The sequence below is a fragment of the Simochromis diagramma genome, unplaced genomic scaffold, assembly GCF_900408965.1.
Source record: "Simochromis diagramma unplaced genomic scaffold, fSimDia1.1 OVJJ01000228.1, whole genome shotgun sequence".
Lineage (NCBI taxonomy): Eukaryota > Metazoa > Chordata > Actinopteri > Cichliformes > Cichlidae > Simochromis > Simochromis diagramma.
The window spans coordinates 1,084,905-1,112,878 of record NW_024386873.1 but is presented as its reverse complement, the minus strand read 5'-3'; the positions used below and the strand labels follow the sequence as shown (position 1 = coordinate 1,112,878).

General features: G+C 45.6%; 1 protein-coding gene across 5 annotated transcripts; it reads left to right on the top strand.

Annotated features, from left to right (window-relative positions):
• On the top strand, positions 1-27,933 carry taok2a (TAO kinase 2a). 5 transcript variants are annotated; one of them, XM_040031846.1, is made up of 20 exons: positions 1-503; positions 9,758-9,898; positions 14,810-14,881; positions 15,102-15,203; positions 15,680-15,725; positions 15,820-15,916; positions 16,038-16,151; positions 16,585-16,676; positions 16,749-16,842; positions 16,935-17,016; positions 17,098-17,268; positions 17,568-17,777; positions 17,861-17,989; positions 19,213-19,449; positions 19,659-19,787; positions 20,111-20,314; positions 20,396-20,635; positions 21,448-21,660; positions 22,869-23,051; positions 23,142-27,933. In XM_040031846.1, exons 2-20 carry the CDS (start codon positions 9,767-9,769, stop codon positions 23,994-23,996), a joined length of 3,402 nt encoding a protein of 1,133 aa, XP_039887780.1. In that variant the 5' UTR covers positions 1-503; positions 9,758-9,766; the 3' UTR covers positions 23,997-27,933. The 5 variants fall into 5 exon arrangements, with proteins under 5 accessions (XP_039887780.1, XP_039887779.1, XP_039887776.1 ...); XM_040031845.1 differs by having other exon boundaries at positions 21,448-21,669; XM_040031842.1 differs by having other exon boundaries at positions 21,448-21,825.
• Positions 27,934-27,974: the final 41 nt, after the last annotated feature.

Genomic DNA, 27,974 nt, shown 5'->3' with positions numbered 1-27,974 from the left:
GTTTCCGGTCACCGCTCTGAGTCCCGCCCCGCCAGCCCGTGCCATCTTGTGTATAGCAAGAACAAAAACGGGGGAAGAAAACACGCCCGGCCCGGGGACGGGGCGCGGATTTTCAGGCTGCTTTTTAGGCGTGTTTTTCAGAAAAGTTGGTGCAGCTGGACAGTATGCTCGGAGGAGCAGCGGCGTGGAGAAACAGCAGCCACACCCCGCAGGACGGCTCCGGTTAATGTTAGCTCTCAGGCTATCCGAGCTAAGCTAAGCTAACCAGTTAGCAGCGGCTAAGATCGCAGGACGAAGGCGAGCCTCGAGTCTGAGCCGGTCTGTGACATCTGGAAACCCCGCATTAACTTCACAAATATCAGCAGCGACCTGCGTGGAAATGCCCCGGACGTGGTGGTGACTGTTTGCGGAGAGGGATTCCGGGCTATGAGGATTGAGGTCCACTGTTAGCTCGGCTGCTATCGGTTGTTTTTCGGTTCAGAGCGGAACCACAATAAGCCGCGGTGAGTACCGTTAGTTAGCGGCTCCACACGGGCTAAGTGGAGGGCCCCTAATGTGCCAGTGCTTTTTAAAAGATATTCGTAAAGAAAAATAGTAAAAATGTCACCGTAGCTAAAGTATTTGTGATCATTTTTAGCCGTTAAGAGAGAGATGTTAAAGTTGGGAGTTTGGCGCAGTGAACCTGCAGGTATTTTTTGAAGTTGTTGTTTTTAAATTACTGTCCTACATTTTTCTGTTGCTTTGCTTTTTTTTTCCAGGTGTATTTGGTAAGATAATTGATAATTACGAGCAAACCTAACAAATCCAAGCTAGGACACGCAGTCATCTAAATCTGACCCAGCAGTCTCCAAGCAGTCGTTCGTGTAACTGAAAGTATATCAGTGTTTTTAGAGAAACGATCTGAGTTTAAATGCCGAACAAAACAGCCAATAACCGGCTTACTAAAGCAGCTGATAGGATATCTGTGAGGGTGGAGTGCAGGCCGTTTTGGAGCTTCTGTATCCAAATCAAACTATCTTAATGGATGTGAGGTTTCCGTTTTGGACCAGCTCTCCATGCAGTGCTTATGTAAGCCTTAAAATCAGAGCCACACATCTCCAGTGTCCTTATTTCCTCCTAAATAACATTGGAGAAATTGGGTTTGTTATAAAGACCCCAACTCTCCTCCTCCTGCTTCAGGAGATTTGGCATCAAGTCACGGAAAAGCATTCAGCTTTCACTTTGTGTAACTGTTACATGTTCGTGTGGTCCCAAAGGAAAGTTTGGGCCACACGCTCGTATCTAACCTCTTACGTTCGACTAAAAATGAGCCATTGGCCTCCACATGACTGCACAACGCTCGCAACATCTTGGCTTTAATTATGCAAAACTGTTTGCAGCTTCGAGCTAAAATTCAGCCATGTGATCGAGGTCATTCAGCACCACTGACGCACAACATTTCACATCATGCTTTGTTTAAAAAGAGCAGTCTGTGGCTCTGCTTCCCTTTTTCCTTTCTCTTGATTTTATTGCCAAACAAAAATGTAACTTGACTGAACTAGTGTGAGTTTGTTTTTCCATGTAGGAAGTTGAGGAAACTTGCTTTCCTAGTCTTGCGTGTTCAAGCTTGCGGGAGCGGTCCCGTTCCTCAGAACAGGGACAAAAATAGAAACCACGAGATGCCTTCTCGCCTCAGAAACGACGGCTGCAGTTAACCGTGAACCTGAGAAGTCAAACAATAATGGCGACCGACCTTTGTTACTCGACACGCAGCAGCATGCGTCCCAAAGCTCGAGTCTGATGTTTCATAAAATTTTACCTAGCCATGAACACAACAAAGACCTTATGCAACAGAGTCAACATGACCCCATTTGAATGCTGCTGTTATTTCTACTGTGATCATCTTTGTCAGGCATCTGCACAGCCTCAGAAATGCGTTAAAAAGATTGTAAAGGGCCCAAATGTCTGAAAATTTGTGGAGACGTTTGTCTTTGAGGTCCACATGAGGCTGTTACCTGAAGCAGGTGGCAGTAGGCCTGGAGATGTGATCTGTTGTGGATTATACACAGAATCAGTGCAGTTTTAAGTGGATTTTAAACATTTTTTTAATTTAGGTCTTTGTCAGACTAACGGGAAGTAAAGCTGTAAGAATCGAACAGACTTTAATCACTAAAAGTGGAATTGTTCCTCACAGAAAATGAGGGGCTTGTTACCCCATGAATACAGACAGTATGTGTCTGCAGTGTTGGTGTTTCACCGTTTTATCCCTTCAGCTGCACATCTTCAGACCACACCAGAAACATTTAGACCGTACGAGGTCTTTTATTTTGGAAATTGGCCTGGTTCTCTTCCTGTCCGTTCTGAGTCTGGCTTCTTCAGCCGCCATCAAAAACAAGTCTGATGCTAATTTGAATCACACTGTGGAGAGCTGCTTCTCAAATGTCCCTGTCACATACGCAGTCATTGTATTTAACACCTTTTATTTATCTTAGTGCTTCACAGGTGACTGACGAGCCAATGAGAAGGCTCAAAATGTAATTCAGCTGAACAGTTGATGAGCAGCTTAAAGATGAAACATCCAGTTACATTTTAAAGTGGTTTGTGAGCACAGTAAGAATACATAAAAACAATTTGGATTAAACGTGATAATAAAAATACAGTAATGCTCAGGGTTGTTAGAATACTAGGAAATCAAACTCTGTATTATCCTATTTCACTACCACAAGGGGGGAAATGGACAAAATTAAAAAGCATAATTGTTTTAAATAAAGATTTATGGACCCAACAGATGAGATGCCTCAACACTGCTGCTGTTCAACAAGCTTTTAATAATGGAAATATTTACTCACAAAGGGTGTACAGAAATAAAAAAGAGACATGAGCTCAGCTAAAATAAACAAAAATGTCTTTCCTGATGACATCCGAGGTAATGTGAGATAAAATCCATCAGAGTCAAAACCTCAAACATAAGAGGAAATAAAGAGTACCAGAATTAGGGCTCGGCCATATTATACCGTTCACGGTAATACCGTTAGGCAGCGATAAGAAAATGAAATATCGCGATAGAATATGGGCATGCGCAGTGCCTTTGTTTTCATACGCTAACTAACGGCCGAAAAAGCATGGCGGCGATGGAGAATGAGAAGGAGAAAGTGGATCGTTGAGTGAAACGGATGAACCAGAACTGGTTTGTAAAAATGCTGCAACTTCAGTGATGTGGAACTGGTTTGGCTTTCGTCCGTCAGACACACAACAAAGCACTTTTTTTTGTAGAACATGCAAGCGGCCGTCGTTATTACCGTATTTGTTGGACTAAGGTGGTCGTAAATCTGGGAGTAATCTGGGTCCTAAACTCCGTCTCTTCAGGTCCCAAAGTCAAACGAACACTGCAGCATCACTGAGAGTTAAAAACTGTCTAAATTCTTTCATCTTTAATAAAACGATCAGCATTGCTGCTTTACCAGGTGTAACGATGAAGTTTAACATCCAGGCATCCATGAAAACAGAATTTATTACATTTAACGGAGTTAGAAGTTAGCAGGAAGTTAGCTCGCTAGTTACCTAAACGTGATATAGCATGTTCTGACTGAGAGATTTCTGAAGCATTCAAACGTACAGCTCTGTTATCACTTCGAACATGAATGAAGACAGAAAACTAAACAGCAGTGACGTTTGTAGGGTTACTGAAGTTGGGCTAGCTGCTATATAATGATGTGCTACGTGATCGCTAGCGACACAGCTATGTTAGCATAACACAGACCTTCCCAAAGTGTGGGGCCCGCCCCCTGGGAGGGGGGGGGGCACAGAGCCATTGTGGGGGGGAATGAAAAGGGGGGGGGGAAGCAAAATATGGGTGTGTGTGGTTGGAGGATGTGTGCATGTGTGAGCGCGTGCACGTGCGAGAAGGGGGAGGGGGCGCAAACATTTTTCTTGTAAAACAAGGGGGGCCCAGCAAAAAAAGTTTGGGAACCACTGGCATAACATAAACAGTGAAGCTGGAGGATGAACGCCAACTTTCTTCCACTCGATAAAAGTTAACGTGAAGGTTCCTGATGGTTAGAGACAAATGCAATCGCATGGCAGGATGCTGTAAATGGACCAAACTTCAGTCAGAACAACTGAGATAATCCATCCACAATACGAGGTTAGTCATTAATATACTGCAACAACACGGGAACAGAGCCGCTGTGATAGAATCCAGCATTAATGAATCGATGGTACAGAAGTGGAGGAAGCAAGAAGAATGAGCTGAATAAAGTTTGATTTATCTGACTGCTTTGTTTTGTCTTATATTCCCGTGCACCTTATGGTCCGAAAAATCCGTATTTGACTTTTTTATTTGGCACACTGCAGTTTAATGTTGCAAAGCTCCTCTTTTTAACTTCAGTGGATATTATACATGGTTAACTCAGGATATGTCAGCACATTTCTACTGGAGATGCCTTTTGGTTAAACTTGCAGCAAGGAATTTGCATTTGCACTGTTAAATGTTTATATAGCTTTAATGCACATAAAAAACAGCTGCTTGTTTAAGTGAAAATAAATGGATGGGGTGTTTTTTTGCGCTAGTAAAGTTGTGGAGTTGTATTTTGTCTCGCATCAATTATATCGTCAGTTATATCGTTGTCACAAAGTTTCAAATATATATCGTGATAAATATTTTTGGCCATATCGCCCTGCTCTAACCAGAATCAATAAACTAATCTCTGAATAAAATGATGCACACGCAGTAATGAACACTTTAACCATGGTATTACCATTGATGTTTCTTAGTTTTCCAACCAATAGATGCACAAAATTCACAGCCAAATATTTATCAAAGTGGATTTTTAAATACTTTAATACCAGCATCTGGTTTATCGGGCGGGTTCGCCTGAAAAACTTGAGAAATAACACTATATTGTTACTGATATCAGTGTTGTCTCATTTTAAATTGAAATGCTACAAAATGCTTCCAACATTGCTCCTACACATCTACAGTTGTTCAGTAAACGGAGACTAAAATGACACATTTAAGTTTTGTTTTAAACGTGTGATTGATTTCTTATGTAGCGCTGAACAGTAAAGCAGAGAATAGAGCAGTAATGATTACTGTTGGATCTTATGTGGAGATTTAAACCCATTGTGCAGTTGTTGTAGTGTTGAAGGAACTCAGTCTTCAGTTTAGGTCTTTAAAAGCATTAAATTAGAATTTCAAAGGGTGTTCAGATATGCAGTGAAGGGTGACTGACATGATAAAGGTCTCTAGCTCGATACCACGGTGAAGTTTTAGGCAAATTAAGGTGCTGCTTTCCCCTCTGCTGTCATATTTTCAGACGGGTAGTGTTTCTTCTGACTGTAGCGGCAGGCTGTCGAGCGCCACGCCATACATAATTGTAAATTGCTTCACTGTGTTTAGAAGCGCTTTCAGGTCAGGGGGCAGGATGGTGGGAATCTGTCTCCACCTCGGGCACAGAGCGGGCGTGTTGTTAAACGGGGATCCGGCGTGCAGAGGCCTGGTTAAGCTGGCGACTCTTCTCGGGGCTGCAGCTGACGCTCAGAGGATGAGCGCCACATTAACCCCGTTACAGAAGGACGTTTGGTTTGTCAATAAGCACGGCTCAGTGTGCAGCCTCAGATTACATCCACCGCTCTGATGATTCGGCCTCTCTCTTTGGATTTTTGTGGATTTATTTAAATCGGTGTTGATTTGAGTCGGAGCGTAACAGCGTACACTCTGATCTCCACATACAGCAGCCAAAACACGTGCCAGGCATTTCATTAAATGCATGTCATGATTCTGCTCCTCCCTCAGACCCATTTTCATGGCAGAATGTAGATTTGAATCACTGAGGAGTTCCTTTCATTTTCTTACTTCTGCTCGAGCTGGAATTTGTCAGTTCTTGCAGCTATAAATAGCTTAAAGCTTTGAGTAGAGTTGGAAAATTTGATGGAGAAATTTGTGCCAAGAAGCTAAAACATCTGCATTTCATTATGTCTGCATTAAGACATGGGAACGGCCTCCCTTATGACCTGTTTATGAATTATTTAAATGGGAAGGAAGAAATCGGTCCAAACTGAGCTTGAGCACTAAGCTTATACCTTCATACAAATATTAATGTGTATTTGAAGCGATTAATCGCATCCTTTAATCATCAGATTGTTTTCTGGTTGTTGACTAAATGTGAGGCCCATCAGTCGTATATTCAGAGCTGTTGTTAGAAGGCAGTGCGTTAGATAAACATCACAATCGTCTCTGCTGAAGCTGCAGCACCATGACTGTGACCTACTTCTTTGGCGACACGCACGCGTGCGGAGTTTCTCCGTTACAGTTAACAATGCACACTGATGCAGCAACTTAAGGCTAAGGGGAGTGGCAGTTATGTGTAAAGTCAAAAAAACTTTACAAACGTGCTACAAGCGTGAGCCCCGCCTCTCGGGCAGAGGAACCCGTCCTCTCCAAACCAGCAACACAAAGGGAACGACCACGGTGGCCGAGGCAACGCAAATGGATGTTAGGAGCCTCAGACACCTCAGAGAAATTAAACGAAGAAGAAGAACCGACGTAAACAAACGTGTCGTGTGACGCAGCAGCGCACATTGTTAATTATAATTCTAGAATCGATTCAATTCGATTTGAATCTGGGAAATTTTGCCTCAGACAGTCAGAAATATTATAATTCAGATCAGCACATTTACATATTTCTGTACCTATAAAAAGGAAGCTGACACACGCAAGACTTTATCAAAGGTGTGAGCGTCACAGCAGAGGCCTTTGTGTCAAAGCAGCTGAAGATAAAACACAGAAAACATGAAGGAGATTTTCCTGGTCTGGATTTTATAAAAATATTCTGCAGTCGATCAAAAACGAAAGAAAACCATTAATCAACACATGAACATCACCTCTGAAGTTACAGCGGTTTTATTACAGACACGGCGTTTTGCATTTTGCATAATTTTAAAAAGTTTAAATTTGTTCAGTATTGAACGGCAGAAATTAGGTTTTCTTTTCGGAAGTAAGTAAAAGGAAACAAACAGCGGCCGACAGGCTGTAAACAACGGTAGACTTGTGCGTAACAAGCAAGCGAATAATGAAGAAAACAGATTTTTAGACGGGAAACTGAGAGAGAGAGAGAGAGAGAGAGAGAGAGAGAGAGAGAGCTGTGCATGAAGTGTGATTTTATCCTGGTGGAAGCAAAACAGCAAAAGTCAGAGTGAATCCATGACGATGTTTATGTGAAGCGTAGTTTGGATCTTCTTTTGCTGCTGGTTCGGTCAATGTTGTTTGGAGAGAGATCAAACTAACAGCTTCAGAATCAGCACAAAAAGGGCGTGAACACAAAGCTCGACCCGCCGACACATCAGAGTCAGCGAGCTGTCGGCTTTCAGCCCCGACCGTGTCCGTGCCGTCGGTGAGAAAGTCACATCTCACTGATCCTGATGCGTCGGCGGGTCGAGCTTTGTGTTTACGTCTCTGTGCAGAAGCCTGTTCCTGCTCTCAGTTACTGTTTTAATGTTTGGTGGTTGTTGAAACTGAGATTCTGGCGTTTCGGGCAAAATAAATTTATATTAAAAAATCGATTCAGGATTTGAATGAATCGATATCACGTTATCCAAGCTTTAATCGATAAATCGATTATCAAAACCCGCCCCTAACAATGGTAGTGCATGTATGACAGTGACAGTCGCTGGGATTTGGTGCTGTATAAATCCAGTTTTTATCCTGTTAAATTAACGCGGTGTTAACGTTACACGCGGGAAGAACCGCCGACTTACGGCTGCGCTGTTGTTTCCCATAGAGGAGGTGGGAGTGGTCGCCACGGTAGGTGGAGCTGCAGGTATCGGGCGCGTTGCTGTCTATCAGGTTATTCTTAATGATTAACATTTATGTTTTTTGAAACGCGATCTCTTGGAATTCCTCAAAGCGTTGTTCATTGTTGTGCACTTGAATTTCCTCACCTGCTGAGGGAGGAGCTTGTGCATACCTGTCTGCAGGAGCTCTAAAGTTGTGTATCAGCGGGAGGAGGTGAACACGGCACTGTTCATACCGAGAGTGCAGCAAATGAACACCTGATCCATTTTGGACAGCCAAACGTTTGAAGCATCTGCACCGAAGCGCCGGGCTGGTTATCGTCGGCGTCGTTAGTTTTCGTACGAGTGGATCTCCTCTGATGTTTTTCAGCAGCGCTGTCGTCGTAGAAACAAGAAGACAGAGGCTGAACGTGACTGCTCGGACTGGGTGAGCGGATTTGAAGGACGAGCGCGTGTCCTTATTTTGGAAGCTGTCGGCCTTTCACGTCACGCTGCTGCCGTCACTAAAGCGATCTGAGCCGAACAGTTCTTCATTGAAGCCCATTCATGGTGAAGAGCACTTTGTGAAAACGCAGCTGCCATTTTGTCTCGCCCACATGGGTCCGTGTCACTCTCCCTCCCTGCATTGTTTGTATTTGGCACTCCCACGGTGAAACAGCCTGATTTTCCCTGGAACGCTTCACAAGCCTCGACTTGTCAGCCGGTTCCCAGATAGACGGCTGAAGTGCAGATCCCATGTTAACTGTGAACGGTAACGTCAGCAGCAGCCAGTCGTGGGATTCCTGGTGCAATACGCAGCGTTATAGATGTGCAGCACAGACTGGGAACATCAGGGAAGCTGATGGAGTCTCTGTGAGGGAAGACTGGAAGTGGGTCACTTTACAAGAGTGCAGGAATGCATTTCCCAGCATGTTTAGCACATTAATTTGATGGTTTTCAGCCCAGCTGAAGTATAAAAGGGCAAATCACATGCTGCAAAAGCAACACAGGCACCCGCTGTCTTAGGCTACGTCCACTCGTACCCGGGTATTTTTGAAAACGCAGATTTTTCTATGCGTTTGCACCTTTCGTCCACACGTAAACGGCGTTTTTGGTCACTGAAAACGGAGATTTTTAAAAACTCAGTTTTTGCATTTACGTGTGGACGAGAAAAACTGAGAAAACGCAGCGTCAAATGTGTGCGCATTTTTTGACGTCACACTGTGCGCCACGTTATTGTTTCGGTGAAATGAATTTCCACAATACTGTTACTGTTACTTGTACTCTCTGCAGTGTTTACATGCTCACATACACACAGTTACTGTCCCTCCACACATACGACTCGGTTCTGCTTCTATGCCCCAGCTTTGTTTACTTTTTCCCACCGAGGCTTCTAGACTTCTGATTGGCCAACATTTCTACAGGTTAGGAATATAGCGCCACCTGCTGCTTTGGCATGTTCCTAGCAGCGTTTTCCTTCATTTCTGCCTTTACGTGTGGACGGGATTATTTTTTTAAAACGAAAACGGAAAATCTCAGTTTTCAAAAACACCCGTGTACGTGTGGACGTAGCCTTAGTTAAAGGGGCAGCCAACATATAGCAAAACTTTGATCCAGTTTTTCCAGTACTTGAATCCGAATCATTGATACTTAGAAAACCTCTTTCCCCTCCTTTTTATACTCACTTAGGTACATAAATATGTATGTATAGACATATCTATGTGATTGTTTATATAATGGTAATTATATTTTATGTATGTTTCACGCTAATAAGAGACTAATAAAAAAAAAACCTGTAAATGTCTGAACAGAGGTCAGAATGATTTAAACTCATAAAGCATCACATCCACAGATCATAAAGATTTATTTGCCTCCAGGGGAAAATCTGAGAAAATCTGATTATCACTAAAACCCCAGTTAACAAGAAAAAGCTTTGACCTCTGACCTCCATGTTTTCACCCTGATTTCAATCTGCAGCACTGACCTGAGCACTCTCTCCATCCTCCAGGCCCTGGCCATGCCCTCGAATGCGCGGGCGGGCAATCTGAAGGACCCCGAGGTGGCTGATCTGTTCTGCAAAGATGACCCGGAGAAGCTGTTCACCGACCTCCGGGAGATCGGCCACGGGAGCTTTGGAGCGGTGTACTTTGTGAGTAACATCGGAAGTGCGTCTGCTTTTGACCGTGTCAGTAACAAACTCACTCTCTGGTTTTAATGTTGTTCAGTGTGAGCAGCTTCTCTCTCCAGGTGTGAGTTTAAAACAAAGACATCAGGTGAAGTTGTTTACATGTTAAATGGTCCCTCAGAGAAAGTTAGTCACATGTGCCCGATCCTGTCTGCTCCTGGATTTACTAAAGTCCACAGCTTGTTAGGACTCTGCACCTTCATAACTACAGTACCCACCAAAATCAAGGTGTGGGCCTCTAAAGCAGGGGTCTCAAACTTAAACGAGCTGTGGGCCGCTGTCGTCTCATTGGAGAACACTTTAGGGATCAAGTAATACAAACAAACAAGGAAAAACCCACAAATTCTTTTGAGCACCGTGTAGCACATTAAATCGGTTCGAGGTCAGTAAGCACAACCAGAATTCATACATTAGGCGCACTGTTGATTTGTGAGACAATTAAAGGATTTTAAGTGGCCTTATAGTGCGGAGAATTGATTACACAGAAGAAAAGACTATATCGCGATATATATCGTTACCGCACATGCTTCAAATTATACCGCAATATGGATTTCAGGCCATATCGGCCAGTCTGTACACCCGAGTGTTCCAGAGTCAGTGTGAGGTCGTCTGTCTTCAGGTCTTATGTAGCACTAGCTAAGGACCACATGTGCTTTTGGTCCTGATGCAGAAACCTCAGTCGGGCTGTTGGTGCAACCTGTTTCTGTGCTGTGGCGCTCCAAGGCAGCATGTTTTCTTACATCTAGAACAAAGACGTGCACGAGTTAAGTGGCTGTTTTGATCGTCATATTGTAGCAATGATCAGATCCTCTGGAACGTGAACACATGGGGTTGTGTGGCCTACGAGCATCGCTCCCGTTCCACCACGTCCTCCTGTCCTTAAGAAACTCCTAAACCTCTTAACTGCTCCTCTCTGCTTCAAACACTTCAGCTTCAAAGCTCTTTTAAAGGCTGAGCATGTTTTATGAAAAAGTTTTATCTCTGCCGGGATTTACTTCTGACTTTAAGGGGAAATTCTTAGAAAATGTTCTTGAAGCTATTCTTAGTACAAGGAAGCTCTGCGGCTAGACGGAGAATCATCACGTTTTTCCAGCAGTCGGTGACTGATGGGTGTGAACCAGTTTAGAAGTGTGGGACCAGAGCAGACGTGAAGCTTGCATCTGCACATGTTTGTATAGGTGCAGACATGCAGCAGCACGGCGTTCTGCACGCTGGGCTTATCTTAAACCAAATCAAATAGTTTGGCTTGTTGTCTGAGTGTCTCTTGGATGTACTCGCCGAGCTGTCCACCGCGTGGATCTGTGTGGGTTTCTCTTTAAAATCACTCTTATCTGCCATTAATAAAGAGAGTGTGAATCTGAAAATGTCCCCCAGCTTATTAGAAAACAGTGGGAACATGACGAGTGTGTGCGCCGCGCCTCTGCATCTCATTTCACCTGTAAAATATTCTTGAGGCTGAGTGGTAGACTCACACCTCCACACTGCATGTCTGAGTTTCAGAGGAGCCTTGAAAGGCCATTAGAGAAGAGCTGCAGAAATAGACGCTGCGCAGCAATTTGCATCAGATAAAAAAGAACGTTTCACACGCGGCGCCCCTCAGCGTCTCTAAAACTGTCGCTCACAACAGCTTCAAGTGTTTGCGTTTCCTGTCGTGTCTCCTGTTCCAGCGGTGGATGTTCGTGTTGAAGTAGCGAGGGCGGTGCGTGTACAGTAATCCCTGAGAGGTGACCCTCAAGCTGTTTTGTTTGTTTGTTTGTTTGTTTTATTCTTTTGGGTCTGTGTGAGGTCAAAGTTGAACCCCTATATGCGACCATCCCAGGCACAGAAGCCCCGCCCACTCACTCTTCAGACCTTCAGCTGAAGAGCTGCCAATCAAAAGAAAGCTGCCTTAAACTGAGGGAGGTGGGAACTAAGAGCTGCTAATTAGTAGTCACGATTTCTAAGCAGTGAAATAAATAATAACAGTAAATTAAAGGTTTTGTGAAAACTTGATATTGATTAAAAAAAAGCCCACTATTAGCTAGGGCTGGGTTTTGATTATCGATTTATCGATTAAAATCGATTCATTCAAATCCTGAATCGATTTTTTTATATAAATGTATTTTGCCCAAAATTCCAGAATCTCAGGTTAAACCTCACAAAATTTTGACAACCACCAAACATTAAAACAGTAACTGAGGGCAGGAACAGGCTTCTGCACAGAGACGTAAACACAAAGCTCGACCCGCCGACGCATCAGGATCAGTGAGCTGTGACTCTCTCACCCGACGGCAGGGACACGGTCGGGGCTGAAAGCCGACAGCTCGCTGACTCTGATCTGTCGGCGGGTCCGCGTGGTTTTGTTTTTCCTCACAGGCTTTCGAGCGTTTTCCTTATAAAACGCCGTTTTTACCGTTTCTTCCCGCAGTAAATATAAACAACGACAGTATTCAGGAAAAAACCAAACACTGCAGATATTTTCATCATAACTCTGGTTTTACGTGGCCGATCAACACAATTTAAAAACTGCTATGAAGTCCACACTTTTCCCGTCAGTTGTTCCGTCTGGTAACGTTCATGTGTTGATTAATGACTTTCTTTTGTTTTTGATCTACTGCAGAATGTTTTTAAGGTTCTGTTATAAAATCCCAGACCAGGAAAATCTCCTTCATGTTTTCTGTGTTTTATCCTCAGCTACTTTGACACAAAGGCCTCTGCTGTGACCTGAATTATAATATTTCTGACAGAGGCAAAATTTTCCCGATTCGAATCATGAATTGAATCGATTCTAGAAATCAGTGACGATACTATTAGCAGTATATTAAGGAACGATAATTGATTAAAAGCTGCACTTTGTACGAAACGGTTGCTCGACTATGCAGCGTTATCGCCACAGCTAACGGTGAAAAAGTTTTTCTGTTTGTTCATGAAAAACCTGCTGAGACGTTTGCTGGCCGTGGCTGTTTATTTGCAGGTTATGGATCAGAAATCGTTCGATAAACAACATCTTTCAGCTGTAGTTGAGAGAGATGTTAGCAGACGGTGACAATAACTAACCGTTATTATTGGTTTGATCGCTGCTCGGCTGTTCTGGGGTGTTTGTCTGGCTCTTTATGTGCTGCGTCACACATTGTCCCCCATTGGGTCACAATTCTATCGGTTAGGATTTTGGCTTCCACTGATGACATGACTGAGATCTCTGCCCCCCCCCCCCCCCCCCAAAACAAAACAACAACCTAGCTGCTTTTAAACCTCCTGTTTGTGTCGAGGGTGAACTGATGGGCTGCTCCAAGGCTCAGTATAAGATAAAGGAAAATTATGATGAGCAGTAAATCATGCAATGCTGCTGTATTGGGTCTCCAAAGATGTTAGTTTGTGTATTTTAATGCTCATTTCAGGTATTCTTGACAGCAGAGGTGATGCTGTTGCATCACAGGGTCTTATCAGTACTGTGAGAATGCAGAACGACTTCATCTGGCGCCTGTAAGCAGCGTCCTCTCTCAGGATCAGGATCCAACACTTTGAACAGCTGTGAGAACATCGAGTATGTGATTCAAAAATAAATCATGTAGTTTGGATGACTAATGGATCATTGTGTCCAGCTCTGTTCTCGCCTCACCGAGCGGGGCTTGTCGATCGTTTGGCTCCACCGAGTGGTCCTAAAATTAACCTGCACGCCGAGTCCGAGGGGAAAAGAGGAAAGGAAAACTGATGTAAAGAAACGTTTTTCCAGCAGACTAATTGTGCCGAGTAAATGGAGCAGACTCGGCTACAGAAGTAAACCTCTTATTTCTTTCCCCTTCGTGTCTTTAAGATGTTATTCTAAAAGAAAATCCTGTAACAAAGCGAGTCGTGCCATTTACACACGCGTGACCCGGTTACTGTCGGCTTTCACAGTAAGCTGATTTTTCCTAAACACAAAGCAGACGAGAAGCGAAGGAACGTTTGTAATCAGGACTGGGGATTAGACGAACCCGGTTTCTCCAGGGAGTGCATTTCCTGTGCACCAGGTCACGTTTCCACACCGGTTTTAAATGCAAACGAAGACGAGCACAAAGAAAACACTTTCCTTTTCTGTTCTGATGGATTCTGTCAGAGGTGAAATCAAAACATGACACAGTTACCTAGAAGCATAAATACATCAGTCTTAAATAAACAGGAAGAGGAAGAAAGCTTACTCTATTGTCTCCTAAACCAAACATTACTTTAAAAATAACCATGAAGTGGGCACAGTTTACTTACTGCAGTCTCCACCTCCTTCCAGAGAACAGCAGCATGCTGGATGAGTCTAAAGCCTGGAATAAGAAGCTAATCCTTTCACAGTAAGGTCAGGAGGTCGGATTGAAACCTTTTATTATCCAACAGTCTGAGAGAAATCTTTCTCTGTTCACTGGTTCAGCTTGATTTTAATTCATGAATATAGATATAGATATATAGAGATATAGATATAGATAAATATATAGATATAGAGAGAGAGAGATAGATAAATAATATTTTTCTCTCTTTAAATGTTGCTCATTAGAAACCTTTTTAAATAAATCTATGAAGTTGTTTCGCCGGCGGTTTGTCAGAGGGGACAAACCGGTTGCTCACACATCCTGACGCAGTCCCCAATCGAAAACCGGTTCCACTCCTTTCCATCAAAGTCAAGCGCAGCGCCATGCCAACTACCTGTCACCACAGCAGCGTAACATTCCTGGGCCCGAGCCATTACTTTTCTCACACAGAGATTACTCCACCCTCTGGTGTAGTTGGACAATAAGAACTGGCTCCTCATCAGCACAGTCTCGGTGGATGCATGCCTGTGAGGGCAGGCTTGCAGATCGCGGGTTCGATTCCTGAAACAGAACTGAAATGTACTGAGGGCTGATAAATTGTGTTTGTGTCGTCCAACAGGCCCGAGATGTCAGCAACAATGAAGTGGTGGCCATCAAAAAGATGTCGTACAGCGGCAAGCAGACCAACGAGGTAACGAGCGCAACGATCGTAGATTTGAAGATCTGCCTGCCCTCGTCTGCTCGTGCTCTGATAGGAAACAGTCGCACTGATGTTAAGCAGCTAATTTTGGGATTTTGTGTGCCAGAAAAATTACTTTACAGATTTAAATTCTTTCGAACTTCTTTACATTTTAAATGTGCTGTGAGACACTTTAGAAAGAAGAGCTGAGTGTTTTTCTGTTGCTGTGCAGAAATGGCAGGACATCATCAAAGAGGTGAAGTTCCTGCAGAAGCTTCGCCACCCCAACACCATCGAGTACCTGGGCTGCTACCTGAAGGAGCACACGGCATGGGTACGTCCTGTAACGCGTGGTTAACGGGGAGGTGTTTTAACCTAGGGCCAGCACAGTGGTTAGCAGTGTTGAAGGTCCTGAGTTCATTCCTCTATCAGGCCGGGGTCTTTGTAGAGTTTGCATGCTCTCCCAATGATTGTGTGGGTTCACTCCAGGTACAACGGCTTCTTCCCACAGTCCAAAAACACGCAGTTATTGGGGTTAGGTTAAGTGGTAACTCTAAATTGCCCATAGTCTGTCTCCTGTTGGTTATTATAGGGGGAAAAATGTCATTTTATTAGGAACAAGTGTTTAGTAACTGAACTGTTATTCGGTGACATCACCTCACAGTGGAAAAACATTGAAATGGAGACGTTTCTGTTGGTTGAAGCGGTCTCAGCCGAGCTGTGACACAGAGGTGGAGGAGTTCATCATGTTAGGTCGGCTGTGTGAGCTCCTTCACTGATGATGTGTAATCGCTGTCGTTTCCTCCTCAGCTGGTGATGGAGTATTGCCTCGGCTCGGCCTCAGACCTCCTTGAAGGTTCGTGCAGTGCTGCACACACTTCACCCGTTTTTATTCGTTCTTCTTGTGTTTCTGGTTTTTCTGATGAATAAACTCTTCTTTCTCCTTGCAGTTCACAAAAAGCCGCTCCAGGAAGTAGAAATAGCTGCTATTACCCACGGTGCACTGCAGGGGTTGGCATATCTTCACTCTCACAATATGATTCACAGGTAAGATCTGTTTGTCCGTCAGCTCCTTTAAACCAAGAAGACCTGCAAACGCACAGGCGTGTGGCGTAGATGCAGTTAGAGCCCACCGCCAGCAGGGGTCACACTCTCCTCTCTCCTGCAGGGACGTGAAGGCAGGAAACATCCTGCTGACGGAGCCGGGTCAGGTCAAACTGGGGGACTTTGGCTCCGCCTCCATCGTGTCTCCGGCCAACTCCTTCGTGGGGACGCCATACTGGTGAGCATCGATGGAGCTCGTTCAGTCCATGTTTTGAACAGACAACACCAACGACCAATCAGAGCGTGAATAGGACCGGACCACAGATGAGATCTCCTTCGTTTACATTTGAAAGCTTCTTGAATTTGTACCCAGGATCTGTTCAAAGTCTCTTTTCAACAGCAAAATTAGCCTAATATTAGCTGAAAGGTCATATTCAGGATCATCAGCGCTGCCCTCTGAGATTTTACTTTTACCAGCTGTTGATTAAACAGCTTCAGTGTAGCTTTATTTGTCTGCAGATGTTCAGTTTTAACCCCAGAATAATAAAATAAGTGGACATCTGAGTTTTTTTCTCGTAGTGCAGCTTTTTTTGTTGTTTCGCTGAAACACATTTTGCACGTCGTGCGGCGCACCGGCGGATGACTCGGCCCGTTCTCTCTGTCTTCTCCAGGATGGCTCCGGAGGTGATCTTGGCCATGGACGAGGGCCAGTACGACGGGAAGGTGGACGTCTGGTCCCTGGGCATCACCTGCATAGAGCTGGGTATGAGCTGCTGTCTGTGCTCTTAAAGTGTGAGCCTGGGGCTCTGTGATGCTAACTGTCGTTCTTCTGCAGCGGAGAGGAAACCCCCCCTGTTCAACATGAATGCTATGAGTGCCTTATACCACATCGCTCAGAATGAAAGCCCCGTCCTGCAGTCCAATCACTGGTGAGCAGCCCTCATGTTTTCCTGCGGCGCCGTGTATCCCTCTGTCCACTTCGGAGACACTGCAGTGAACTGATGCTGTGTTTTTGTTTCAGGTCCGATTCCTTCCGCAGTTTTGTCGACTCTTGCCTACAGAAGATTCCCCAGGACCGGCCTACCTCGGACGTGCTTCTCAATGTGAGCGTTATTGATCCAGGACAGTTTTTTAAACCTGCCCTGCTGTGTGCTCACCTGTCATTTCTATCCCTCCTCCCGCAGCATCGCTTCTTGTGCCACGAGCGCCCGCTGACCGTCGTCATGGACCTGATCGCACGAACCAAGGACGCGGTGAGGGAGCTCGACAACCTGCAGTACCGCAAGATGAAGAAGATCCTGTTCCAGGAAACCCAACAGAACGGCCCCGTCACCGAGGGAGGCGAGGAGGAGGAGGTGAGGAAGGAGCACAGATCAGGAGATTTGTGCTTTTTTGGCTTGAAATACCAAAAAAGGAGGAAACTAACCTCAGAACATTTTCCTCTGACTGGCTTTAAGCAGGAATGTTGGAGTGTTACTGGAAACTTGACTGTGCTTGTAGGAAAGTGCACAAAAATAGTGAGAAAGCCGAAGGCGGGGCCGCCTGAGCTGTCGCCCTCTCCGTTTCAGCTTTAGGTCTTGTCATGTGATCGGGCTGGGAGGGACTCCTGATGAGGATGCATGTGTGAAAGAAGATTTTGTTTTGTGTGTTTCAGGAGGTGGAGCCGTACCTGCTGCAGACGGGCACCGTTAACAGCATGGAGAGCTCCCAGTCTGTTCCCAGTATGTCCATCTCAGCCAGCTCTCAGAGCAGCTCGGTCAACAGCCTCGCCGACGCCTCCGACGACAGCAGCAACGAGATGGCCATGATGCAGGAGGGCGAGCACACGGTCACCTCCAACAGCTCCATCATCCACCGACCCACGGTAAGTGCTTGGCTTAAAGCTCACCTGACATCCAGCTCGCCTCCTCTGGATTCACCATCCTGATTCTCCCTCCTCCTCCTCAGGGTCAGGACAACATCTACGATGACCCGTACCAGCCAGAGATGGATCAGCCTCAGGCTCCTTCAGCTGGACGCCGGCGAGCCTTCTATCGAAACCGTGACCACTTTGCCACCATCCGCACGGCCTCTTTGGTAAGATCCGTCACAGATAGAGATGGAGGTTCTACAGATATCTATGAATGGAGCTGGAGTGGAGTAAAATGACCTCAGTTTGTCCACAGACAGTAGTGACTACGGATGGGTATCGTTTAGGTTTTATCCGATAACGGTACTTTAGAAACGGTGCCGGTGCTTAAAGAATGGAGAACACAAACTTTGTCCAAAAACCTCTCATGTTTAACTGTTTTCCACTTTTTCTTTGGTCATTTTAGCCTTTTTGGCCAGGGTGAAGGGAGTATCTGCCATCACACAAGAAGACAGCCGCATGTAGCTACGCCGGTGTTTGCTAGTTCACCTTACATGCATTAATGTAATAACGTGGTTAGCCTACTCAACATAAATTACACACGACCAACATTAAGCTACTCACGCAGAGAAGAACGGCTGCTGCTGCATCATCATCCTCATCATTTCTGCTACACTGGCAGGGCTAGGGGCCAGGACTCGCCTCTTCGGGTTCTTGGGGGATGTTGCTAACTCCGGGTCTGATAACAGGCACTACACCCGCAGTAGATGTGCACGGTGTGAGGTCTCGCAGCAAGCTATCAAATACGGCGCATTTCTCGGCTTTTTAAAAAAACGCTATGCGTCGCCAGGTGTTTCATCAGATTCGAGGTGTTACCTCCTTTGACAGTATCACAGTATCAGCTTAAAGCACTTGTTGCTGCTGAGTTTGCATCTTTTGCTGTGAAGTACAGCCAGACTTTGACCGCTTCGCCTTGGGCATTTTTAATCTGTAGCTCTGCTCTAAAAGAACGTACGTACCTGGGCCCGCCTACTATCCTCGGAAACGTAAAATGATTGGCTAGAATCTAAAGTGTATCACAGCTCAGGAAAAAAAAGCACCGAAATGTGCGCTGCTTTTCGTTCTGGTTACTACCGTTTATGTCAGAACCGGTGCCATACCGGTACCCATCCCTAGTAGTGACGGGTCTTTTTGCCACCGTTTGCACTCAGAGATGCAGACAGAGCGATGGATTAACAGGCAGCTTTTTGTCTCCACCACCTCCACCTTTCTTCCCTGTTAGTCTTTAACAGTTCTCAGTAAAAACAGGCTCATGTCTTCACACGTGCATCACGTTTGTGAAGTTGTGAATAATCATGTGAATTAAGCAAGAAAGTCTTAAAAATGATCGTTTTTTTGATACTCGATCCGACCTGCTGAGTCCTTGAACCTCACCACCGCCTTCCTCCAGGTGACCCGTCAGATCCAGGAGCACGAGCAGGGCTCGGCGCTGCGTGAGCAGATGTCCGGCTACAAGCGCATGAGGCGGCAGCACCAGAAGCAGCTGATGAGCCTGGAAAACAAGCTGAAGGCGGAGATGGACGAGCATCAGCTGAAGCTGGACAAAGAGCTGGAGAACCAGAGGAACACGTTCTCCACAGAGGCCGACAAGCTGGCCAAGAAGCACCAGGCCATCCTGGAGAAGGAGGTGCAGTTTTTACTATGATAATCTTTTGTAGAGTATTTTTATTTGATGAATTTAAAATCCAAAAGCGAAAACGGGTTTCAGTGTTTTTAACAGGAATTCTTTAAATTCAGTTTTTGCATCATTTCATAGATCAAAAAAGTTTGTTCTGTCTTAATGTGAGTTATGAGTTCATTTCTTAACGTAAGGATCCTGTTTGTGTGCCCGTGCAGACGAAAGCTGCTCTGACGGAGGAGAAGAAGTTCCAGCAGCACATCCTGGGCCAGCAGAAGAAGGAACTCACAAGTTTACTGGACTCACAGAAACGCCAGTACCGCCAGCGCAAGGAGCAGCTGAAAGAGGTCTGAGCGAGTTCCTCCACAGTCAGCTGCGCGTGCCGACAGGCTGTAATTTAAAGGTTTCTGTGAAACAGCAAAACCAAACAGGATCTCTCCCACAAACCGAGAAGTTCCTGTAGGAGCTGAAACACGAAGCTGTTTAAATAAAGAGTAAAATATGTAAAATAAAAGGCAGCGCAGCGGAGTTACAGCTGGCGTCTGACTGCATCTGGATTTTCAGAATAAAGCAGCAGAAGCGATCTGTGACACTAACATAAATGAGCTGACTGGTGATGAAACAAAGAGATCACAGCCCTGACCTGACTTGAACTCTGAACTCTGAACAGGAGCTGAGCGAGAACCAGTCGACTCCGAAGCGAGAGAAGCAGGAGTGGCTGGTCCGTCAGAAGGAGTGTCTGCAGCAGATGCAGGCGGAGGAGGAGGCCAGCCTGCTGCGGCGCCAGCGGCAGTACTACGAGCTGCAGTGCCGCCAGTACAAGAGGAAGATGCTGCTGGCTCGCCACAACCTGGAGCAGGACCTGCTCAGAGAGGTGGGACAGCAGCTGCGTTTGTTTTTGCTCTGCTCTCTCTGCCGTGATTCGCTGTGATTCCTGCTTTTCTCCGTCCTTTAGGAGCTGAATAAGAAGCAGACCCAGAAGGACCTGGAGTGCGCCATGCTGCTGCGGCACCACGAGTCCACCCAGGAGCTCGAGTTCAGGCAGCTGGGCACGATGCAGCGCACCCGGGCCGAGCTGATCCGAACGCAGCACCAGACCGAGCTGACCAATCAGATGGAGTACAACAAGCGGCGTGAGCAGGAGCTTCGGCAGAAGCACGCCATGGAGGTCCGGCAGCAGCCCAAGAGTCTCAAGGTACCTCAGGAGGATCACAGCACCACCTGGTTTCCGTTACTATTTTTAAATCCCAGTAGAAATGCAACCACAGGAGCTAGCGCAATAATTTGTTTTGCATGTGAAACTGGAGGAGTTGCGTTCTTAATGTGCATTCAGCTTGTCCCAGCTCGCCGTTTAAAATCGTGTAAAAAGCACTTGCAACAATAAAAACATTATAATCCAGAAACGCACTTTGCAGATCCGATCAGCTGTTCGTGGCACTTCGTACGTCAGCGCGACCTGTCGCATTACCTGCGACGATCGGAAGGGACGTCACTCTTCATGGGAAATGTAATAGTTTCCCTACAGGGCCTTTCAAAGGTTTACTGGTGCTGTTGGAAGTCCTGTTTGACTTTGTGCCTTTCTGTATAGTTTATGGGAGGCTTAATTGTGATGCTGTTTTTTTGCGAATTGACAACAATATTTATTTCTGTTTTTCCTGCAGTTAATAAAAGCTGTGTTTAGGGATGGTACCTCAGGGTAGCAGGATTTGACCCCCAACCTTCTGATCATGGGGCGCCCACTCTACCCACTGAGCTATCCCTGTGCCAATTTGGGAAATATTTATGTAATTTAGTCAAACTACATATATTTTCCAATATCAGCAGAACTTTGGGGGAAAAGGGGAAGAATGTGGCAGATACTTTAAAGAACTTTGACCTCTTCACTGATCAGAAGAACTCGTAATGTTTTTATTTGTGTAAAAGCAGTTTACATGAACCAGTGTGGGGATTGTCATTTAACTGCTGCTTCTTACCCGTGGACACTCGACACGTTTCCTTCTGTTTCAGTCCAAAGAGCTGCAGGTCAAGCGTCAGTTCCAGGAGACCTGCAAGATCCAGACCCGTCAGTACAAAGCTCTGAGGAACCACCTGCTGGAGAGCACTCCAAAGTCCGACCACAAGGCCGTCCTCAAACGCCTCAAAGAGGAGCAAACACGTAAGCTGGCCATCCTGGCCGAGCAGTACGACCACTCCATCAACGAAATGCTGTCCTCTCAGGCTGTGAGTAAGGCAAGGAAACCTCCGTGCACCTGCACACCTGACAACCACCCACACCTGAAACCCCGCACACCTGACAACCTCCCACACTTCAGCACCTGCACACCTGACAACCTGCACCTTAGAACCAGAGGCCTGTACTACAAGGCAGGATTTGGGCTTATCCAGGTAACTTGAGGATGAACCCTGGCTGATCAGCCCGGGTATACACAGAGGCTTTCTCTTCTTACATCGCCATGGCAACTTAAGCTGCAGCTCTAACCTGCTTTAGGGAGGTTGTGAAATCACACAGTGACAGCTGTCATGGCCATGCTTCAGATGAGCTTTACTAACACAGCGGCTCTTCCACCTTCCTGCAGAGCCCCCCCCTCTGCAGCAGTTCTTACCTTCGCTCTGTTTAACCACCTGATTTTTCCCCCCCTTTTATCTTCCTTTGAACGATCAGCTTTCCATGTTTCTGATTGGTCATGTGCTGCAAACCCCGCCTCTCCCATGTGAACGTGCTCACAGCTGGACTGTTAAAGCTTGATTGCCAGATTTAAAGGACGCCAGATTGGAGTAAAATATCCTGGATATGTTGAACTTGCTTCGTAGTACAGAGCCCAGCTCAGCTGCAGCTCAGCTCGGTTTAAAGGAAATAAACCAGCTGAGGAGAAATGACCATGTTTATGAAATCCTGAACGAATGTTATTCGCATTTTCCTAAATTATCCAAACGACTGATTTTAAATGTAATTTCTTTCAGCCAAAAATATCTCAAGTCAGAGCAGCTTTAGATTAGAGAAGTTCAAATATGGCATGTTTATTAAATATATGTAAACATGGAGGCATTAAGTAATATTTCAGGGCTGAACTTGTGATTTAATGTTTGATTTTATTAACAAGCTCATTATCTCATCATAAAAGTTACACCTTTGAACAGAGGCGACTAAAGTTTGTTGGTCTGTGTGCACCGATACATGTGACGCACATGTGGACATCAGCTGATACTTACAGTTGAAAGCGGCTGAATTTTGTGTCAGATCGACTGAAACCTTCGTCTTCAGGATGAAGAGTCATTTCCTGTCTGTAGTTTTCAGCTGAATGATTTTTATTTTCTAAAATAAAAACCGCAGACATGAAAGAAACGCGCGCACATGCAGCACAAACACTTGTTGTTTTTCACCTGGTTGACTTTGTTGCTGATAGCGAGGCTCTGTTTCGATCCCACAGCTGCGGCTGGATGAGACGCAGGAGGCCGAGTATCAGGTGCTCCGCATGCAGCTGCAGCAGGAGCTCGAGCTGCTGAACGCCTACCAGAGCAAGATCAAGATCCACACGGACACGCAGCACGAGCGCGAGGTGAAGGACCTGGAGCAGAGGGTGTCGATCCGCCGGGCGCTGCTGGAGCAGAGGGTGAGGCCGACTTCACTCTGACAGTCGAAGCTTGTGAAAGCGCGCGGGCCGCGTCCCGGTCGAGCTAACCGCCGCTTTTTTGTCCAACAGATCGAGGAGGAGATGCTGACTCTGCAGAACGAGCGCTCCGAGCGAATCCGGACGCTGCTCGAGCGCCAGGCTCACGAGATTGAGGCCTTCGACTCTGAGAGCATGCGTCTGGGCTTCAGCAACATGGCGCTGACCGGCATCCCGGCAGAGGCCTTCAACCAGGGCTACCCGACCCCCAGCCCGTCCTCGGGCTCCGGCGGCTGGCCGTCGCGGCCCGTACCGCGCTCCGGCAGCCATTGGAGCCACAGCGTGCAGAACTCTGTGACGACTCCATCCTGGCGCAGCCAGAATCACGGCGGTGGAGGCTTCAGCCGCGCTGAGTCCATCGCCTCGTCCCACGTCCTTGGCAGGGATGGCGAGATGAGCAAGAGCCGGGGCCACTCCTCCTCCCATCACCAGCAGCACTACCTCCCCCAACACTACCAACACCACCAGAGCACGCCGCAGCTCTACCGCGATGCCCACGAGCGCGACTCCAGGGAGCGGGACCGCTCCAGGGAGTGGGTGGGAGGAGGCGGCCACTACGCCCATCACTCCCAGGTCCACCACCTCTCCTCCCACGCCTCCTCGCAGTCCCTGGCCCTCCTGCCTCCGCCACCTCCACCTCCTCCCATCGCCCTCTCCACCTCCTCCCCTCCCTCCTCCACCTCCTCGTCCTCTTCCTCACAGGGCGGCTACGGCGGCGGCGGTCTGAGTGTCAGGGGCCCCAGCCTGATGGCACTCAGGAACAGCCCTCAGCCGCTGAGGCGGACAGCCTCCGGGGGGCCAGGCGGCGGGGGGAGCGACGGCGGGTTAACCCGGAGCACATCAGTCACCTCGCACATCTCCAACGGCTCTCACCTCTCCTACTCGTGAATCCGGCGCCAGTCTTAGTCTGGGGGCGCCGTCCTGCTTCTCTCAGGGGACACAGAAGCAGAACGGCGCCATTTTGACCTTTTCGGTCTTCAGCGCTTCAATCCTAAAAACAAACATGTCACAAGTTTTAAAAAATCGATTTTGAACGTGCCCTTTATACGCAGTCACTGCAGCTGCACGGGGGCAGCGATCCAATCAGTCAACAACACGTCCAGCTACCACGGCGCCAACACGTCGACCGAGACAGAGCGACGGCTGTGGAGCTTCCACTCGGCTCGCAGTGCTTTAAAAACCACTGTAACTATGTACATAACTGAACTGTAGACGCCGTTTCTGGTTCCTAAGTGTTTCAAACATTCAGGGCGGGGGGCGGGGCTTGAAGGCGGCGGTGTACAGGCGGCGACTGAGGGAAGATTTCTTAAAATCAACTTTTATTTGTAGTGCTAAGATTCTGTACACGACAATAAAAACAAACACTGCCATCTTTCTGTTGACCCGAGACAAACCTACCACTGCCCTCCAAGCCACTTAAAGGAACACGCCCATGTTGCCGCGAGTCGCCTCTGCGTCAGCGCGCTCCGTACAGGAAGCCCCTCCATCTTTGTTTTTCTTGTGTTCAAACAAACAAGTTTACGAGATCTCTGCGTAGTGAAGTTTACACTTGTCTCTGAGGCAGATGTTCTACTTCCTGTTGATCCCATCGTACGGGAATGATCTACTGGTCAGCAGGGGGCGCTGTGAGTGGTCAGTGAGCAGACTGAAAGAGCACATTTTATTTTAGTTTCCGTCATCGCTAACGTCTGCTCATGCGTGCTGATTTTAGATGGCACCTGTTTCCGAACGATAACTCCAGCAGGCGTCAGGAGGATAATCCGCTGCCTGTGGACGATCTGTGCCACGTTCGTACTCTCAGCACGCCGCGCAGAATTTAGCTTCAGGTCCGTTGTTTGCGCATTTACTCTGCAGGTAAATGTAACTTAAAGGTGTGTTTACCTGCCGTCATTCTCTTGTTGTAATGCTAAGCTAGGCTAACCGGGGCTCCTCCCTGTGCTTAATCTGAAAGCTCGATGTCGGGCGACTCGTTCCTTCAAAGTGACGCTGCCGCAGAGTTTTAGAGCTGAAAGTGTGTGTGTGTGTGTGTGTGTGTGTGTGTGTGTGTGTGTGTGTGTGTTTGCCAACAGCTAACCCCACACCTGACCCCCTCCACACTCTGCATCTGTAGATAAGGTGTACATGTGCGTCACAGAGTAGTGCGGTGCATGGAGCTCGTGTACAGGCGGCGTTTGTATGAATAAACATGCACACTACCTATTTATATAAATGCTTATAAATGTAAGATACCTGTGTACAGGTAGCAGGTAAACTGACGATTGTTCACTGTCCAAAACTCTTGACTTGTACATAGAAGCACTAATAACTCTGAGGCTGTGTTAGAGTAATAATGATGACTATTTTGTCACGTGACTTGATTTGTAGACGAATAGACGCCATCATTATTATTACCTCTACTGCAGCTGGAATATTTATGTTGTACGCTAATTTTTAAATGTGGATTGCCAATTTTGACCACTAGGTGGGGAATAAGCGCAATGTTACTGTGATAGAGTTATAAAAAATATTCACGTTTCTAAGGAGGACAAAAGGACTACCTTTCCCAGCATTCCTGTCGAGGTCTCAGGGTGGGAGTCTCCAGTTCTGGGCAGGGCTGCGGGGTTTTTTTGTTTTGTTTGTTTTCATTTCTTTCTTTTTTTGTTTGTTTGTTTTGTTTTGAGCCAGTATTATCACATGACGTATGGACATATTTCCAGATCTTTCACTACGTTTTGGTGCCATAACTTTATCATTTTTTTGTTTTACACATCGTCTTTATGGTGCGAAAGACTTTCCCAAAAACACTGTAACATCTGCAAGAACACCTCCAAATACGGAAGCCCAAAGGTGTCCAATATTAGGCTTTTTTTTTTTTAAAGAAAAAAAAAGAATAGTGTTTATTAGCATAAGCAGGTTTTAAAACGTCAACCTATTATTAATACATTCTTTAATTACTAAAGGCAGGTTAACACTAAGAATTTTATTTCTTTTTTTTTCTTTTTTTCTTTTTTTTTAGATTTTTAAATAAAGATTCACATTTATTCCCTAAAGAATTCCAGTTTTGTGTGTTTTGAGCTGGCAGTGGACTTCAGAGCGGTAATTATAATTTTATTTCAAAGTTAGAGTAAAACCACTTCTACATTTTTTTTTTTTTTAATTTCTTCACAGTATTTTCCCCAAAGTAACTGAACCAATGAATTAATCAGACATCAGCAACTCACCTCTGTCATCCTTTGTTTTGCCTCCCTTTAGTTCTAATGTTATACATTTTTTTATTTATTGGTTTTTATATTTGAGATTTTAAAATTTTTTAAATTAGATGAGAGCCAAAACGACCTTTCAGTCACTACATTTTTCTTTCTAAACAAAAAACCCATTTGGTGTTAATGAGTTACATTTTAAGATTTCAAAATGAGTTTCGAGTTTGTTTGGCTAAACTTTAAATTATATGCGTTTGAGATGAATATTGTCATCTTTGGGCCTCCGTACAGGAATTCCACTCTGTGTGTTTTCCAGACAAACACCTCTGTTTCATTTTGCACAGTCCGAATGGGTAGAAGATCATCTTTTTGTCACGTCTACCTCATTTGCACTGAAAGGAGACGAATGTTCAGGTGGACTAAAGAGGAAAAACGAACATTTCTTGGCTTTTTTTCATTTTCCTTCACTTTGTGCAAATGTTGACGGGACAATGAGTGCAAGCAGGAAGGGACAAACTTAACGTCACGCTCAGTGGAAAGCTGTCTGCAGGACGTGCTGGACTTAAAAAACACGAGACGCTGTGCTGAGGAAGATGATTGGTGGGGCGGGGTGGGGCAACGTGGACTGAGTGCTCCTCCTCCTCCTTCCTCCCAAAAAACAAAAAAACAAAAAAACTTCATTTTGCCAACTTAGTTTTTTTTTTTATAGCATTTATTGTGAAATGCTAACCATTCCTCAAGTGTTATTTTGCCAATTAAAGCTGCAGACTGAGGAAGAGTCCAGATCTTCATCTACGTTTACAGCCGTGAGCAGTTTACTGACTGCAGGATTTCTGTGTATTGTCACGTGGTCACAATTTATAGGACGTGTTCATGTTTGCTATCCTTAGCGACAGTTACTGAGATGTTTTCATGTTCTGGTCAACAAACATTTAAAATGCTTTTTAAATGTGACGTCTTTATATTAGGAGCTGAAAACGGTCAATCGAACAGTTTGATTGGAAATTTAATGGACAAAGTTAGATTGCCATGTTGGATCTTCTCTGACATTTTAAAATATCTCGTCTCCTTTAAGAGGAAAGATGTTCACAAAGGAAATTTCTTTAACATTTATATTATTATAAAATGACATCGTTCTTCTGCTGGTTGTTCTTTCCCATAAAGTTTTTATGTGCTAAATTACAGCAAAAGTCCTAAAAACACAAATGAATTACATTTAAAGTCGTATAAAACAAATTTTTGGAACTAGAAAAAAGAGATGTCTTTAGCAGCAAAAGTTTCAATCTTAATCAATTTACTGTTTCAGCTCCACATTTTTCACTTTTTCTACTTTTTATTTTATTTTCTCAGACTGCTCTGTGCTGTGTTTAAGGACAGTTTGACATTTAAAAACTGAAGGTTCACTCTGTTTGAAAGCGCAAAGTTACCGATTTCAAGAGTCGATGGCAAACAAAATGTTTCTGTTCAATTCCTCACATTTCCTCCTGCAGCTTTAAACTTTCAAGGAAAAAAGGGGGGGAAAGAAAAATCCCCAGAAGTGTTTAAGGCCATCGGCGTAATGAGGAGGAAGAGGAGGAGGCAGAGTCGAGTGCTGTTTGTGTGCAGAGCAGGATGATGGGTGTGTGTATGTCGCAGGAGGGCGAAGTGAAAATGTTCAGGTTGAGTGTTTCAGGAGCGTTGGAAAAAT

Coding starts and splice junctions, on each gene's coding strand:
- taok2a (XM_040031842.1), top strand. CDS start 9,767: ATGCCCTCGAATGCGCGGGCGGGCAATCTGAAGGACCCCGAGGTGGCT. Junction 16,152..16,584: donor TTCGTGGGGACGCCATACTG/GTGAGCATCGAT, acceptor TGTCTTCTCCAG/GATGGCTCCGGAGGTGATCT. Junction 20,315..20,395: donor AGCAGGACCTGCTCAGAGAG/GTGGGACAGCAG, acceptor TCCGTCCTTTAG/GAGCTGAATAAGAAGCAGAC.